Here is an 18,987-nt window from a genome sequence, read left to right on the forward strand (position 1 = left end):
AGGTAAGTCCTGAACTGCAAAGATTATCATCAATCCAGGATTCTTGCTGAGGTTTCATGATACTCACAGAACATATTTTTGATTATTTTGTTCAGATACTTTTGAATATCCTTTGCATTTCTACTATTTTAGCTACCCAAAATGTTGGGGCAACTTGAGGATTGTCTTTTCCCAAAGCAGACCTGGAGTGGGATGATGATACCTGACTCTAGCTGGGACAAGATTTCTCACTTCATTTTTTATTCACGCATGAGGAAGGAAACATGTTCTCGTTCTCTGGTGCTTGATTGCTGGCCAACATGGCTACTATAATTCATCAGTATGTGTGTGGTCTCACAGGCCTGTTGTTTAGAGAAGGACTACAGCTCTGTCCCTGCATTTAAGGATACAACATTGCTGACTCTGTCTTGCCTGATGCTATAATTAAAGGTCTGTCAGCCTCTTGGCTATGGCATTGGGGGGGAAACATGTCACAGTAATAATTACCTGCCAGCGTCCTCTTATCTAAGGTTAGGCAGCAGATTATTGACTCATAAAACTCAGGAACGTTGCTATTAGCCTGCAGAAGCAAAATCCATAGATGGGAAAAGGAGACAGAGGAGAGAGATGGGGAGAGAAAGGGAGAAATGAAACAGCGAGGGGAGAACTAAAGAGTGATTATGAATAGCATAACTATTCTTTCTACTTTCAGCTTTGGTCATAAATAAGCTGGCATGTTTCCTGTAGGGAAATGGAATTCTCTCAAAACAGCCCTCCCCTATTCTAGAGATGAACCTTTCATTGGTTTGGCAAGTTTTTAAAAATCTAGAAAATGTTTTGGCTCTGAGTTGACATACAGTTTGTAATAAAGGAAAAATCAAACCATGGATTTTTTTAAAAAAATATTGAGCAGTATGGGGTTCTTTTTATTTATTGGAAGCATTGTGTGGAAATGATGTGTTCTGAAACAAGCTGTGTAATGCTAATTTTATTGTTATACAGTTAAAACTGTACCCAAGAGGTCGTTAGCTTTCCATTTTTCATTCAGCCCCCACACTGCTATCATTAATGTCTCCAGTAAACCGTTTTTTGAAACTTCATGAAATTAAAAGTGGCTAAGGAAGACTGTATGCTTATTTAAGTGCTCATATATGAGCTTCATTGCCTAACAACTGCATCCAGACTAGCTTAAGGATCGGCCATGAAGGACAAGAGACATAATATCTCCACTTGTTTGGATGTTATAACACCTTTTCCAAGGGGAGGACATGGCTGCAGTGTCTGCAGCTATTTTTATTGCATACTTTTTGTATTTATCTTTCCACAGACTTTTGGAACTGTTTGCTGGGGATGGTATATAACTGAAACTATGCACATTTAAAGCCTTTTCCTAGAGCTATATCTATACTGTCAATTTGACTCTTGTGCTGGGAAGACTTTGCCTGAAAACTGCATAGCTGGCGCTCAGGGGGCAGGGGAATGACACTGAAATATTTCCTGTGTCTGCAACACAGACCTATCCATGAAAAAATATAGTGATAAATCAAGGCCAATACCAGCTGTGAAGAAGCTCTGATGCTTCCGATATTGTCTAGGTACAGTTCCCATCATCTCTGGCAATGGAAGTTGGAGCTGATGGATTCTGGAATCCAACAGCTTCTGGCGATCTATAGGTTCCCTTGCCTTAATTGAAAGGTTCTTGTTATTTCATGGCTTCAGGTTCCACTGATCTAACCAGTGAAGAAACTAGGAGCAGAGTCTGTCTCTTTTGAACTCTGAATACATTCTAAATCCATAAATCTTATATTAGTAGAATTTGGCTCGAGCCTCTTTTATGTAGTTGTCTGAGCCTTCAAGTTGCTTGTTGAGTTATGATGACCCCATGAATTTCCTAGGGTTTTCTTAGGCAATGAATACTCAGAAGTGATCTTGCTAGTTACTTCCTCTGAAATATACCTTACAGTACCTGCTAGTACTCACTTGGACTGACCTTGCTTAATTTCCAAGATCAGAGGGGAACTGGTGCCTTTTGGGTATTCAGATACTATATCAGATTTTACAGCCAAAAGCATAAACAAAAGTGCTGCATATAGTCTCTACTAGTGTTGTGCATTTGTATGGAGTTGCAGTTTGTTTTATGTAGTTGCATTTATTTTGTCTCATTTTTGTATTTGTCCCTGTTTCTGAAAACAAAACGCCTATACGAATGTCGCTTACAAAAAAATGAAAAATTTCATGCCATTGGCTGCAGTGGAAGGGCTTCCAATAGGAGGGAGGAAGGGGGTTTTAAACTAAGAATAAAGAAGACCCCCCACACACACACACACACATGCCCCAGCCACTTGAAAAATCCCAGCCCCTTCCCTTCAAAGGATTTTTTTTAAAAAAAAAAAATAAGGCAAGCAGCCAGGCAAAACCCACAATTCCAATCCCCACCAGTGCCCTCACTAGCAGGGCAAAATCCCAATCCCCACCAGTGCCATCACCAGGTGCCTTTTTACCTTTGGGCAGGCATGCTGAATCTCTCATAGAAAGAGGTGGAGTTGTGTCATCAATCTGGCAAAAGGCAAGGCAAGCCAAACCAAACTAAATGGAGACACAGTAATAGCAACCCAGCCAGGCCCAGCACCCAGCAGCAGCAGCAAGCACGATGACTGTGCGTTTTTCATTTTTGTGTCACCTCTCATTTTGTACAAAAATGTCATCATTCATTTCACGTAGACAAACCGTCGACACGAAAGGACTGCAAGTAGGGAATGAAGGGAACATATATGGTGCACATCCCTAGTCTCTACTTCATGTACAGCACTGATTCCCAAAGTGGGCACTACCAACCCCTGGTGGGCACTGCAGCGATCCAGGGGGGCAGTGATGACACCTATTAGGAGAAGGGATGGGGCCAGGGGAGGGGCGGGACCTCTTCCCAAGTGCCGGAGACAGGGCTAAGCATCTGAGGTGCCTGTTAGGACACAGGGGGCAGAGCTAGAGGACTGGGTGTAGCTTCTTCCCAAGAGCCCAAGACAGGGCTGAGAATCTATCTATACCTCTCCCGTGGCACCTGTTAGGACACAGAGGGCGGAGCTAGGGAAGGAGGCGGGGCCTCCTTCCACGAGCCCGAGACAGGGCTGAGCCTCTCCTGAGAGGCCTTTTAGGACTAAAGGGCGGGGCTATGGGCAGGGGCGGGGCCTCTGTATACCTCCCCTGAGGCACTTGTTAGAACACGGGGGCGGGGTATAGAGGTTCAGTCCCGTCAGGCACTTGGGAAGATGCCCCTCCCCCTCCTCTAGCCCCACCCCCTGTGTCCTAGCAGGCTCTGCAGGACAGGGATAGAAGCTCAGCCTTGCCTCTGAGCTTGTAACTCCGCCCATCCCAGTCCTGGCAGCCCATTTGTGGCCCTGCCCCCCTCCCAGCCCTGCATCTTGGACTAGGGGAGAATCTCAGCCCCACCCTCTTGAGCAGGAGCCATGCCCACCCTTCTAACCCCTCCCCCCCTTTCCAGGGGGCACTGAGTAATACTTTTTCTGGAAAGGCGGTGGTAGGCCAAATAAGTTTGGGAACCACTGATGTACAGTAAAGAATAGAGAAAACATGGTCTTTTAAAACATGATAAGCAGCAGATGGGTTCTTTGTATCATTTTGATCAACCAGCCTCAGATCTGTGTTTGCTGTGTGTATATATGCGCATGCACTTGCAAATAGGTTTTGTTTTACACAGGGAGAAAAAACTGTGGGCAGAATCCTTTTAGATTGTAGTGAACATGTAACCAAGAGTCACACATTCCTGACTGCTTTGTATTACACTCACTATCTATTCCTTTGTTTAAGGGCTACGTAGGACTTAGGAATAAACCTGAATCCCCATTTACCAGCAGCAATTGCCTTTGACAGGGTTCTGCTCCACTCTCTCTCAGAAAGTGATTGATTGACATTCTCAAACCTCCCCACTCATGCAAGTGATCCACACTGCAAGGGGGATTGTGACAGGGATTCTGTTTCAACCTTTTGTAATTGATATCACTCACATGATGGACTGGGACCATTAGTCAGTCACATCCTGAACATGAGGAAGACCAGATCTCTATCAATCACAATAGCTGTTTCTCAGTAAGTGCAGGTGAGGGAGAGGAGCTGGGATTCACTATGCAGCTACATGATTACTGTAGTTATATGGCAATGTAATGCATAGAAGATTTGGGCCAATAATTTTGTCCGAGAGACATTTTGTACAAGTTATGGAAAAATTGACAAAAAATAAGTATCTTCTGACTTCTTTTGGAGGTGAAAGATCTCATATGTTTTTTAAAAAACCTCTCAACAAAGAGGCTATCTGGTTGAGAATGAGTCATTGTGTGAGATTTCTTCATGCTTTCAATTGCAACCCACAACTGTATTGCATTAAATTCCTTTTATTTTCCTCAAAGCTGGGATTCAGGAAGACTTGGCTTGTAGAGGAATTCTCTCTGTTCTTTAACCGGGGGAGATTGAGCAGACTCAGAAACATCTCAGGGGATCATAAACTGTGTTTGTTGCTTAAAACTCTGCTGGATTGTTTTGGCATACATTCATGCTTACTCAGATATGTGTCCAGAAATACAGAACAGCTTCCCAAAGCGGAGCTCCCTCAGTCTTTATGATACTCCTTGGGCTCTTCTTGAATCTCCTAGCCTTTAAATAATCTTTACTCCCATATTCAGAAAACTAAGAGGGTGATTTCCCAGTCTTTTTATTTGGCTGTGTACAGAGCCCGGGTGGCGAAGTGTGTTAAAGCACTGAGCTGCTGAACTTGCAGACCGAAAGGTCCCAGATTCAAATCCCAGGAGCAGAGTGAGTGCCCGCTGTTGCTCCAGCTTCTGCCAACCTAGCAGTTCGAAAACATGCCAATGTGAGTAGATCAATAGGTACTGCTCCGGCGGGAAGGTAACGGCGCTCCATGCAGTTATGCCGGCCACATGACCTTGTAGGTGTCTACACTGTCTCTTCGGCTTAGAAATGGAGATGAGCACCAACCCTCAGAGTCGGACACAACTAGACTTCATGTCAGGGGAAAACTTTACCTTTTACTACAGAGAAAAAAAACCTTCCCATTGGCACCCTTCCCCATAATCTTCACTGGATGCACATCTGTATTAAGAGGGTCAAAAAATTAGAGTAGATGGAGGTGACTGCCAATGACAAGGAGCTTGGCACTGAAGCACAGTCTTTAATTGGGAGATTGCTCATATCCTATTCAGTCTGACAAATCAAGCAGACAGTTTGGGAATTAGCTTTTTATCTTACTGTTTTGGCATGGCATAACGATTGCAGATGTAGACCTCTGCTGTGGTAAGCTTCTTCTTTTAACACGGAGCTACTTCATCATGGAACAGGCTGTATTGTCATGACAGATCAACTTCAGTTGTCTTGATTACTGTTATTCATTGTGCAGGACATTGTTTTTGATGTAATATGACACAAGATGGCTATGAGGAACGGGAAGCTTAATGGCATGCCTTCTAGAGTCGCCCGGTGGCTATCTTAGTATATCTGTTGCAGAGAGGTCAAAGTTGAGAACAGGAATGTATTGCTTTGCTCTCAGGATGGCAGGTGCCTTTTTTTGCCTTTCGGCAGGCATGCTGAATCTCTTATGGATATGACATCAATCTACTATACTACACTGAGCCCACAATGCTCTTATCTTCAGACAACTGTTCCCCAAATTTCTAATGGCTTGTGTGCAGATGGTTCAAGCTTCTTAAATGGGAAGAGTGGAAATTGCCTCCCCATTGGGGAGTACACCCTACTGTTTCTCAGTGTGAGTTCCTCTTGTGTGTAATGTCTCTTTGGGAGCAGGCAACATAATGTTTCAGTAACAGAAAAGACTTGACGGCACACAACAGCAACAACAAAACAAAATGATTAAATGACTCATCTGCAGCTGAAGTGGAGTTGCAGCCGAATTAACTCCCTGCAGTGACTGGAAAGGGAAAGCAACCTGGAGATTCAAGAGACCACCCATTAAATGGATGGGTACTGTGGGCTAAAATAATCCATTAATTAATTAATGTGATAAATTACATAATAGTATGTTGAATGTGAAGCCAGTTAAAAACTCCCACTCAATTATCTTTTAGTTCTGTTGTAATGAAGAAATGCTCCTTTCTCAGCCATGGCCTTATGCAATCTTGAAATCCACTGGATCTGACAGCTTGCATATTTAGAGGAAAGAATGCAGAAGCAGCCCATTGGCCCAAAAAAACCCTCTTGGAACAACAGTGCTTTTAGGGATATCTTGCAATATTTCAATAGATGCCATGCCTATATTTTGTATCACTTGTGGGGCCTGTGTTTTCTCACAGTTGCTTCATAGGATTACTCAGTGAGCTACATGATAAAATTTCAAAGTGCCTAAGTAATTGCATGGTACTCTTTTGAGGCATCTCAGTAGTGCACGGTTTAGGATTTTAAGACATCCTAAACTGTGCAATACTAAGATGCATTTTAAATGTCAAAAGTATCCTGAGCTGCACCTCCAAAATAGTTCTAGACAGCAAAATGTCATGCTGGAGTACATTTACATGTCCCAATAATCTGTCTTTGGCAAAGAACAGTTTGGAATCCTAGTAGTGATGAAGAAACTATAAAATACTCCAGCTACTCTTAGTCATAATATGTACTGCAGTCATTTTGTCTTATCTGAGTTTAAATAATCTGAGTATGTACATTATTCACATCAACTGCATAATTAAGTCATTAACTTGCACCTATATATGAGCATCACAACAAATCACAGATACAACTTTCTAATAAGCATTAGTACATTGTCTTTCAGTGGAATCAGTGTATACAATCAGTTTTAAATCATCGTGTGTTCTACAATACATGTGTAAACTGTCCTTTACTAAGGGATCAATTCAGTTGTGAGTAGATCCTAGTGATGTGTGCGGTATTTGTTTCATCTGTTTCATTCGTCTATTCGTTTAGTATCATCCATTCGGATGCACTAAACGAAATATGCCATTTTCGGACGAAACAAAAGATGACACGAAAGAGAAATCTGCACGGTCATCGTGCTTGCTTTCGTTTTCCCTTCATTTTGGGCTGCATAACAATAAGCAGGTACTGACAGAGAACTACTTTCCCATTACAGCTGATGTGTATCAATGGGTGTTAATAATAATATTAATATTAATAACAATAGTTATTCTGGGACCCTAAGCTGAGCCTGAGAGAGGTCTGCTTCCCCATGACATCTGATGTGTACCAATGGGTGTTAGTAATAATATTAATATTAATAACAATAGTTATTCTGGGACCCTAAGCTGAGCCTGAGAGAAGTCTGCTTCTCCATGAGAGTTGATGTGTACCAATGAGTGTTAGTAATAATATTAATATTAATAACAATAGTTATTCTGTTACCCTAAGCTGAGTCTGTGAGAGGTCTACTTCCCCATGACATCTGATGTGTACCAATGGGTGTTAGTAATAATATTAATATTAATAACAATAGTTATTCTGGGACCCTAAGCTGAGTCTGAGAGAGGTTTGCTGCCGCATGATAGCTGATGTGTTCCAATGAGTGTTAATAATAATAATGTTAATCATAACAACAGTACTCTGGGGAAAACCCAAATGTTTTTAAAGTTGGTGGTCTAAAAGGGGTCAAAATGTCCTCTTATGTGGCAATTTTCACTAGCCCTCTAGCCCAAAAACTGAGCCGGAGGGTGTGAGCCTCGGAAGGTATCCCATTGCCGCAATGGTCTGAAAATTTTCATTTTTTTGTAAGCCAGACGAAAGTTCCATTCATATAGGCATCCCATTTTTAGAACTGATACAAAATGAATGAAACTAAACAAAACAAACAGCAATTCCATACAAATGTAACCATCCTGCATAGTTTTTGTCATGCAAATATCAAAGTACAGTAGAGTCTCACTTATCCAACATTCTGGATTATCCAACGCACATTTGTAGTCAATGTTTTCAATACATCGTGATATTTTGGTGCTAAATTCGTAAATACAGTAATTACTACATAGCATTACTGCGTATTGAACTACTTTTTCTGTCAAATTTGTTGTATAACATGATGTTTTGGTGCTTCATTTGTAAAATCATAACCTAATTTGATGTTTAATAGGCTTTTCCTTAATGTCTCCTTATTATCCAACATATTCTCTTATCCAACATTTTGCCGGCCCGTTTATGTTGGATAAGTGAGACTCTACTGTAATGTTAAAAACATGTATGGATGCTGTATTCATATGTCAGTAAGCCACAATTAAGAGAGTGTTGTGTATATTAATATGTTCTATTGAAAACCTGAGACACTAGAATATATACAAATGTTCTCTGTAAACTTGAACTATTTCACACTACGTTATATTTAGTAAGTGCCTATGCGTCAGAAGATTAACCATTTTATTGTTATTCTAAGTGCTAGTCATTTCTATATTTAACACACTTCAGTACAAAAAAATATCAAATTACACTGACACTCTTGTGAACAATTCCCTTCATGCATTCCCAGCTCAACTCTACTAAGTAAGCATGTTTCTAAAGAAAGGCGAGATCATGTTATCTTCATGCAGGCTGATGGGGCAGGAAATGATAATGGCCTTTAAGTATAATCAGATTATGACTGTTACGCTTAGACCTTGAGGATAGCTACACTTTTTTCCAAAACAAAAGTTGAATTATATTAAGAGAAACAAAAGCCTGGAACATGGAGGTGTTAGCTGCTATCATTACTGTAGCTTGATTTAAATGAACTCCATTATGCTCTCAAAGATCGATGTGCACATTACGCCCCCATATTAACAGTGCTACCTGTCAGGGTAAAAGAGTAAGAACAAGCAAACTGGCATTCTTAGTGGTTTCCCCAAGACTCTGCTCCCACTGGAAGACTACCATGGCAAATCTGCTTAATAATCACTCACCAGAATTCCTAAGACCCAACTCATGTTACAAGACTCAACTGTTTGAGTCTCAAGGTTCAGAAAATGGAGAAGGAGGAATGTTTTTAAACTGATATCCTTACATTCTTGTATGGGTGGGGATGCCAGAGCTTTTTACCTTCAAACACTCAGCTTTATAGCGTAAGGTAAAGGTTTTCACCTGACATTAAGTTTAGTCGTGTCCGACTGGGGTTTGGTGCTCATCTCCATTTCTAAGCCAAAGAGCTGGCGTTTTCTGTAGATGCCTCCAAAGTCATGTGGCCACTATGACTGCATGGAGCACTGTTACCTTCGCACCAGAGTGGTACCTATTGATCTACTCACATTTGTATGTTTTCGAACTGCTACTTTGGCAGAAGCTGGGGCTAACAACGGGAGCTCACTCCGCTCCCCGGATTCGAAACACCGACCTTTTTGTCAACAAGTTCAGCAGCTTAATGGTTTAACCCATTAAGCCACTGGGGACTCCATTATAGTGTATACAGCTATAAACCAAACATAGAAAGCACCATGTATACATTACAAACCCTATATCCATAGCTGATACATTCCTGACCTTACTGTGGAAGTAGAAGACTGCGAATAATAGGTAAAAGGTAAAGGTTTCCCCTGACGTTAAGTCCAGTCATGTCTGACTCTGGGGGTTGGTGCTCATCTCCATTTCTAAGCCGAAGAGCCGGCGTTGTCCGTAGACACATCCAAGGTCATGTGGCCGGCATGACTGCATGGAGTGCCGTTACCTTCCCGCCAGAGCGGTTCCTATTGATCTACTCACATTGGCATGTTTTCGAACTGCTAAGTTGGCAGGAGCTGGAGCTAACAGCGGCCGCTCACGCCACTCCCGGGGTTTGAACCTGGGACCTTTTGGTCTGCAAGTTCAGCAGCTCAGCGCTTTAACTCACTTTGCCACCGGGGCTGCTTTGTGAATAATAGTAAACCCTATTTAAATGAATGGTCTGTCCCTCAAATTACCATAACTTTGCTTGGAGGATTTAGAAATTATCTAGAGAAGACATACTTCGTCAGATGTGGGTAGGTGAAACCATAGTTACTGCTCCTGTGAGCATGGAGGCCATACTTTATTGTGGAAGAAGTGAGAATGATGCAGCAGTGAACAAACAGATCATTAGGGCAGGTCCTCCAGAAATAGTGGCTGCACCTCTGTATCAGTCCTGCAACAACCTACTTAATCCTCTTTGCAGTGTAAATTAACATAATTGCAATATAGATACACATCCATAAGCTGTATTTCTACTGTATTGTCCTGTAAACCCTCAGGTCAGGCTGTGGTGCAGGCTGGTTAGCAGCCAGCTGCAACAAATCACTCTGTCCAAGAGGTCATGAGTTCGAGGCCAGCCCATGCCTGCGTCTGTCTCTGTCTCTGTTCTATGTTATGGCATTGAATGTTTACCTTATATGTGTGCAATGTGATCCGCCCTGAGTCCCCTTCGGGGTGAGAAGGGCAGAATATAAATACTTTAAATAAATAAATAAATAAATAAATAAATAGGACAATATTGTGCAACCATAATTCTAGGTTACTGCTATTTTTACAGGGAATTGCCTATAGTATTGTACTCAACAGAATGAAATGTATTTATTACTAAAAGTAAAGGTTTCTCCTGACGTTAAGTTTAGTCATGTCCAATTCTGGGGGTTGGTGCTCATTGCCATTTCTAAACTAAAGAGCCGGCGTTGTCCATAGAATACCCCCAAGGTCATGTGGCCAGCATGACTGCATGGAGCGCTGTTATCTTCCCGCCAGAGCAGTACCTATTAATCTACTCACATTTACATGTTTTCGAACTGCTAACAGCGGATGCCCACCCCGCTCCCCAGATTCGAACCACCAACATTTTGGTCAGCAAATTCAACAGCTCCGCAGTTTAATCCGCTGCGCCACCAGGGCTCCTCCTTAATACTAAGGAAAAGATTAATTAGGTTTTTAAAGCAAATTAAAGCTCATTCTGGTAAAAGGAGAAATTGAGGGATAAGACTGGCCAAGACATATTTTGGTGCCTGAAATGTTCTGGGTATAGTTGACCTGCTGATTCCAAAAATGGCACCAGTTTTCTCCCTTGAGTTGCAAGGAGAGGAGGGTAATTAATTATATTGTTGCTGTTGCTGTTATTATTATTAATGTTATTATTCGGTCCGATTCATATACTTTCAGATTTCTTCATTAGAAAGCAGCCTTTGGCATCATGTAGATGGGTTGGACTACAAGTCCCATCATCCCAAGCACTATAATTGCACTGACCAGGAGTTGTAGTCCAACACCTCTGCATCACATCAGTTGGAAAAGTTTCCTGTAAAGCAGTGCTTCCTAAACTACCTGTGTAACATATGGACAGAGTTTCTTTCCCAATGTTGTAAGGACCTGCACCATATTTGTGCCTATGGGTTCTTTCTTGGAAACTTGCCACAGATTGGCATCTAATAGCTTGTGAACTGGCACCAGTCCATGGACCACCACTGCTTTAAAGGATTTCCAGGGCAGTTTCCTAGAAAATTAATGGGCTGTTCTGCCTTTAGGTATAGTCAATCAGATGACTTTGAATCACATTGTTTCTTTCTATTTACATCAGGGGTCCCCAAACTAAGGCCCGGGGCCGGATGCGGCCCTCCGAGGTCATTTACCTGGCCCACGCCCTCAGTTTTATAATATAATATATTCTATATACATATAATATTGATAATAATATTATAATGTAATGCAATACAATAATAATACCATATAATAATATTAATTATATATTCTATATTACATATAATATTACTAATAATATTACAGTATAGTGGTATAGTTCAATATAGTAATATATAATGCTAATATTGTGCTATGCTAATAATATAATATATTGTGTGTACATATAATTTGTAAGCCACTCAGAGTCCCCTTTGGGGTGAGAAGGGTGTGATACAAATGTAGTAAATAAATGCAGTAAATAATAAATAAATAAATAAATAAATAAATAAATAAATACATGTTAGACTTGGGCTCACCCAAAGTCTGAAATGACTTGAAGGCACACAACAACAACAACAACAACAACAACAACAACTCTAATTAACTTGACTATCTCATTGGCCAGAAGCAGGACCACACTTCCCATTGAAATCCTGATAAATGTATGTTGGTTAAAATTGTTTTTATTTTTAAATATTGTATTGTTCTTTCATTGTTGTTGTTGTTGTTGTTTTTGCACTACAAATAAGACATATGCAGTGTGCATCGGAATTTGTTTGTATTTTTTTCAAATGATAATCCGGCCCCTCAACAGTCTGAAGGATTGTGGACCGGCCCTCGGCTTAAAAAGTTTGAGGACCCCTGATTTACATTAACTAAATTTAACACTGGAATTAACACTGGAAAAATTCTAAATGCCTATAAGCATTGCGAGATTGTTGGGAAACAATATGATATGTGAAAAAGAATAAAAGGTCTTCTTGTGGAAATACAGTTGTGATGTCCTGGGAATTGGTTCATAGCAGTGGAGAGGCAGGCATTTAACCCTTTCCCACAGCCATTTTCCCTATCATAGTCAGCATTCCCAGTGGTGCAGTGGGTTAAACCACTGAGCTGCTGAACTTCCTGTCCAAAAGGTCGGAAGTTCGAATCCGAGGAGTGGGGTGAGCACCCGCTATTAGCTCCAGCTTCTGTCAGCCTAGCAGTTTGAAAACATGCAAATGTCAGTAGATCAATAGGTACTGCTCCAGTGGGAAGGTAACGGTGCTCCATGCAGTCATGCCGGCCACATGACCTTGGAGACATCTACCAACAACACCGGCTCTTCGGCTTAGAAATGGAGATGAGCACCAACCCGCAGAGTCGGGCACAACTAGACTTGATGTCAGAGAAAAGCCTTTACCTTTACCTAATCAACATTCCATTCAGCTTCCTCCTGTGGCTCTTGATGTATACTTGTTTTAATCTAGAACTCTCTGCAAAGGGGTTGGGGTTGGAACACGATCCTTCTTTAATTTGGATCTCGTTGACCCACCCAATTTTGCAGTGCCTTCTCTTTCGAGTATGTTCAGTGCATTTAGTAGGTCATGATTCTCTTTCATTTTAACGTCTTGCATGTTCACCAACTTACTGCTGATAGTTTGCCCTTGACAAACCCAGCAAAACAACAATGAGATCAAAACTCGACGCATGTGGTGCCTACTCTCACACAGTAGCACCATTGTTGGCAAAGTTCCTCCTACACAGCCAGGACTGGCAGAGCCAGTTTTTCGTCATCTTTCTGCTGCTACTGGGAAAACAGGAGGAGTAGAATGTTGCAATTATTATTATTATTATTATTATTATTATTATTATTATTATTATTATTATTATAGGCACAAGACATTTATTTATAAACATAGGTCTATATTAATTACTTTCTTTGAGGAACCAAGGTCTTTTCCACACTGCCAGATAATCCAGGTTATCAAAGCAGAAAATCCACATTATCTGATTTGAACTAGATTATCTTAGAGCAGAACCGAATGAGTCTTGTTTATGATTCTCCCATCCTGTTCTGGGTCTCTGCACTAAAGGAGAGATCACTGCAATGTAATGCACAGAATACTCATAGAATCCTAAAATTGGAAGAGACCACAAAGGCCATCCAGTCCATCCCCCTGCCATGCAGGAAAATACAATCAAAGCACTCCCATCCAGCTTTTGTTTACAAACCTCCACAGGACGAGAACAAGGATAGAAGAGGGTGGGCTCTGGACAAAGTGGGTATATATGTAATGATTATATATTACCACGTGTTTTCCCACACCACATCCCTCTCTGTGGTCATTCCACATCTGAAATCATAGACTTGTTGCCAGAACTTTGGGGTTTTTTAAATCATGTTAGAAGTGACTGGAGAACATATTGTGAGTTGCTTCTGGTGTGAGAAAATTGGCCGTCTACAAAGATGTTGCCCAGGTGACAATGCTAGGAGGCTTCTCTCATGTCCTCACAAGCTTGAGCTGACGGATGAGAGCTCACCCCGTCTCACGGATTTGAACCGGCAACTTTCAGGTCAGCAACCCAACCTTCAGGTCAGCACTTCAGCTGGCACAAGAGTTTAACCCATTGCGCCACTGCAGCTCCTAGAGGTTTTCTGCACCCATTTCAATAGCTGTAAGCAACAACCTTATACTGCAGACTGTTAAATAAACAGAGAACTCAAAGAGTCCTGGAGCAAATCAAAGCTGAACTCTCCCTATAAGCCAAGATAACTAAACGGAGATTGCTGTATGTTGGACATATCATAAGAAGATTTGACTCATGTCACAACTCACCCTAGACAATTCAGATGGATAGGAGGAGGCAGATTCCTCAAAATCTGGAGCTCCTGATCATAGAATCATCGTAGGCCATCCAGTCCAACCCCCTGCCAAGAAGCAGGGAAAATCGCATTCAGATCACCCCCGACAGATGGCCCCCCACACTCTGTTTAAAAGCCCCCAAAGAAGGAGCCTCCACCACAGTCCGGGGCAGAGAGTTCCACTGCTGAACAGCTCTCACAGTGAGGAAGTTCTTCCTAATGTTTTGGTGGAATCTCCTTTTCTAAAACTATTGTTCCACATCCTAGTCTCCAAGGCAATAAAAAACAAGCTTGCTCCCTCTTCCCTATGACTTCCCCTCACATATTTTTACATGGCCCTCATCATGTTTCCTCTCAGCCTTCTCTTCTGCAGGCTAAACATGCCCAGCTCTTTAAGTCGCTCCTCATAGGGCATGTTCTCCAGACCTTTGATCATTTTAGTCACCCTTTTCTGGACACATTCCAGCTTGTCAACATCTCCCTTCAATTACGGTGCCCAGAATTGGACACAGTGTGATTCCTGGTGTGGTCTGACCAAGGCAGAACAGAGGGGTAACATGACTTCCCTGGATCTAGACACTAGACTCCTATTTATGCAGTCCAAAATCCTATGGGCATTTTTTTGCTGCCGCGTCACATTGTTGACTCATGTTTAACTTGCTGTCCACAAGGACTCCAAGTTCTTTTCCACACGTACTGCTGTTGAGCCAGGCATGCCCCATTCTGTATCTTTGCATTTCGTTTTTTCTGCCTAAGTGGAGGATCTTGCATTTGTCACTGTTGAACTTCATTTTGTTAGTTTTGGCCCGGCTCTCTAATCTGTTAAGATTGTTTTGAATTCTGCTCCTGTCTTCTGGAGTGTTGGCCATCCCTCCCAATTCGGTGTCTTCTGCAAACTTGATGATTGTGCCTTCTAACCCTTCATCTAAGTCAGGGGTCCTCAAACTTTTTAAGCCGAGGGCCGGTCCACAATCCTTCAGACTGTTGAGGGGCCGGATTATCATTTGAAAAAAAATACAAACAAATTCCGATGCACACTGCACATGTCTTATTTGTAGTGCAAAAACAACAACAAGAACAATGAAAGAACAATACAATATTTAAAAATAAAAACCATTTTAACCAACATACACTTATCAGGATTTCAATGGGAAGTGTGTTCCTGCTTCTGGCCAATGAGATAGTCAAGTTAATTAGGATTCTTGTTGTTGTTGTTGTTGTTGTTGTTGTTGTTGTGTGCCTTCAAGTCATTTCAGACTTTGGGCGAGCCTAAGTCTAAAATGTATTTGTTTATTATTTATTTATTTACTGCATTTATTTACTACATTTGTATCACACCCTTCTCACCTCAAAGGGGACTCAGAGTGGCTTACACATTATATGTACATACAATATATTATATTATTAGCATAGCACAATATTAGCATTATATATTACTATATTGAACTATACCGTAATATTATTAGTAATATTATATGTAATATAGAATATATAATTAATATTATTATATGGTATTATTATTATTAGTGTTACATTGTATTACATTATAATATTATTATCAATATTATATGTATATACAATATATTATATTATAAAACTGAGGGCGGGGGCCAGATAAATGACCTCGGAGGGCCGCATCCGGCCCCCGGGCCTTGGTTTGGGGACCCCTGATCTAAGTCATTAATAAAGATGTTAAACAGAACCAGGCCCAGGACAGAACCCTGTGGCACACTGATTTCTTTCCAGGATGAAGAAGACGCATTGGGGAGAATCACCCTCTGGGTTCTTTCACTTAGCCGGATAATGAAGGTCTCTTTGGATTCAAGGATTCAGGGGATGAAGCAGAGGAGGGACACTTTTTGGGTTTTCTCTCCATCTGGCTGGATACATGTGACTGAATTAACTCCTCAACAGGTCTTGTACTGTAATCTCTAGATTCCTAGGGCACTTGCGGATTGGAACATAGGACAACTTAGCACCAAAGGTAGAAAGCAGTAAGAATAGAGGAAGATAGATAGATTCAATCAGATTCTAGAGTAATATAGTCAATCAGGGAAGCCACAGACCTGAATCTGGAAGAACAGGGTTGTTGATTGGTGACTTGGAGGTCTTTTGTTTATAGAGTAGTCATACATCAAAGTTGACCACAAAGGGGCAAGCTTATGACATGGCTTTGTGCGCAAGCATTTAATGAATAAGTACTATATTGACGTGGTCTGAACTTAGGTTTATGTGCAATGGTTCCTTGGAAGAATGGTATTAAGTATCTATATGTTTTAAGCTTGACTAATGTATTTTATGGATTATTGTTAATGGTTTTAGACGTGTTGCTGTTTTTATTGATCTGTTTAGCATTGAATTTTGCCTGTTGTTGTAAGCCGCCCTGAGTCCCCTTGGGTGAGAAGGGCGGGGTAGAAATGTTGTAAATAAATAAATAATAAATTTATCCTTTATCCAAATGTGTGTCATTATGAATCCCTCACATTTTCCTTGTTTTTAAATAAAAATGGAATTGGAAGTCCGTTTTTTCTAAACTTTGATGGCTTTCCTCTGTCAGCTTTTATGTTTTAATGTGTTTTTAAAAGAACTTTTAATGATTTCCACATTGTACTGATTTTTTGATTAGAGACAAGCATAAAAACTGTCCAAGTATGTGTCCTGCTCCACAGTTGATGGGGTGTGAAGGTGAAACCAGAATTGTTGCACTCAACCTTAAAAACAGAAACAACAGAGTACAGGATGCGCTCTAGCTTTGCTTCATATGCCGTCCAATTCCATTCTGAAAGTCAAATGTCTATTTTTGCAATAAGGCAAGGGCACAGATTCGTAGCATAACCTCATCGAAGATCTGTCTCTTCACCATGTTTCCCCGAAAATAAGACAGTGTCTTATATTAATTTTTGCTCCCAAAGATGCTCTAGGTCTTATTTTCAGGGAATGTCTTATTCTTCCATGAAGAAGAATTCACATTTATTGTTGAACAAAAAATGAAAATTTATTATATACTGTACAGTAGTTGTCATCACAAACCAGCATAACCAGACAAACTGTGAATCCTATCAAGAATTTCTTGTTACTACCATTATTTCCATGTACAACCGTCTATGGTACATACATTTACCGATTCTGCATGCTCTGGTGTTCTGTTTGGTGGGCATGCTTCCAAACAAAACCTTTGCTAGGTCTTACTTTCGGGGGAGGCCTTATATTTAGCAATTCAGCAAAACCTGTACTAGGTCTTATTTTCTGGGGATGTCTTATTTTAGGGGAAACAGGGTAGTAAAGTATCTCACATGAAACATTCTTTTTCAACTTTGCACCCTGAGCAGTTTAAGGAGATCCATGTACTTAAACAGGCTTAGCACTTGTACAAATGCAAATTGTGGGTATAAATGAAGCAAACACAGAAATGGTCATCAGTGAGTGGATTCTATCTTCGGGAGGGTCACTCAAACATCTACATCTGTCAATTTTCTGACACAATTGGTGTAGGTAGAGATTTCCTTTAAATACAATTGCTTGTCTTGTCTTTTTTCCCAAACTGAGGCTCGAAGTGGCTTACAACAATTTTAAAAATCAGTAAAAGACATTGATAATTATCAGAGTGGTTTCATGGTTTCAGCATTGAATCATGACTCTGGAAACCAGAGCTTAATTCCCTGCTCAGCCTTGGAAATCTACTAAGTGACCTTGGATGAATCAAATACTCTCCATTTTTTGGGCTGTTCTTTGTGGCTGAGAATATATGAATCACTCCAGGCCATTTCATCATAAGTTACAGATGACTTGAAAACACACCTCTGTTGCCAAAACGTGAATTATATTGTCCTTCTAGACATGTATTATTCATTCATTTCCCTTCTCTTCTTCCTTTCTCTTTTTTGTGCATTTCAGATGGGATACACACCGTTACACGTTGGCTGCCACTATGGAAACATAAAGATGGTGAATTTCCTCATGCAGCAATTTGCAAAAGTCAATGCCAAGACAAAGGTGAGGTTTTCATCTTTTTCTCATATCTCTCTTTCCTTAGTCTTTTTTTTTGGTGTGTGTGTGTGCAAAACAGAGGCACTAGTTATTTTCTCTTCTGTTTAGAATGGTTACACTCCTCTACATCAAGCAGCCCAACAAGGGCACACCCATATAATCAACGTCTTACTCCAGAATGGCGCATCACCCAATGAACTCACTGTGGTAAGATAGATGTCTTTTCTGGTCTTCCTTTCCCTGATGTATCTACTTCACTTTCCCTTTGAATAATTATATTGGTTTTATAGAAGTCCTTTAAGAGTAGGAAATTGTGGGATTGGTATGATAGCCTTCACTCATATTCCAATATACTACATATTTGCAAAAACACTAGTATATAACAAAAGGGATAGGTTTTTTCTAGAGCAATCCCCAAATGAAATAAACTTATTAGCATAAAATGTACTCACATCCTGAAAATATATATAGAAAACCAAGTCCTTAGTTTTCTTCAAGTAATAAACTCCAAGCATATACTGCTAGGCGATTTTTTTTTTCTTCCTCACTGTCTGCCAGAAAAGCAGGTTTTGGTTGTGGCTTCCTCCATTTCTAGTCCAGCTCAGCTTCACATTTAAAGACTCATACCGGTGGCAAAGTGTGTTAAAGCACTGAGCTGGAGACCGAAAGGTCCCAGGTTCAAACCCCTGGAGCGGTGGGAGCAGCTGCTGTTAGCTCCAGCTCCTGGCAACCTAGCAGTTCGAAAACATGCCAATGTGAGTAAATCAATAGGT

At 40.8% G+C, this 18,987-nt stretch overlaps 1 protein-coding gene across 45 annotated transcripts in view; it reads left to right on the forward strand.

Moving 5' to 3' along the window:
- ank3 (ankyrin 3) overlaps positions 1 to 18,987 on the forward strand; it is a 586,147-nt gene that overhangs the window by 455,017 nt on the left and 112,143 nt on the right. For all 45 annotated transcript variants that reach the window (XM_062977313.1, XM_062977317.1, XM_062977314.1 and 42 more), the window contains 2 exons: positions 18,122 to 18,220; positions 18,323 to 18,421. In XM_062977313.1, coding sequence (XP_062833383.1) covers positions 18,122 to 18,220; positions 18,323 to 18,421 — 198 coding nt within the window. The remainder of the gene's footprint in view (positions 1 to 18,121; positions 18,221 to 18,322; positions 18,422 to 18,987) is intronic.

The sequence above is a fragment of the Anolis carolinensis genome, chromosome 3 (genome assembly GCF_035594765.1).
Source record: "Anolis carolinensis isolate JA03-04 chromosome 3, rAnoCar3.1.pri, whole genome shotgun sequence".
In the NCBI taxonomy this organism is placed as follows: Eukaryota; Metazoa; Chordata; class Lepidosauria; order Squamata; family Dactyloidae; genus Anolis; species Anolis carolinensis.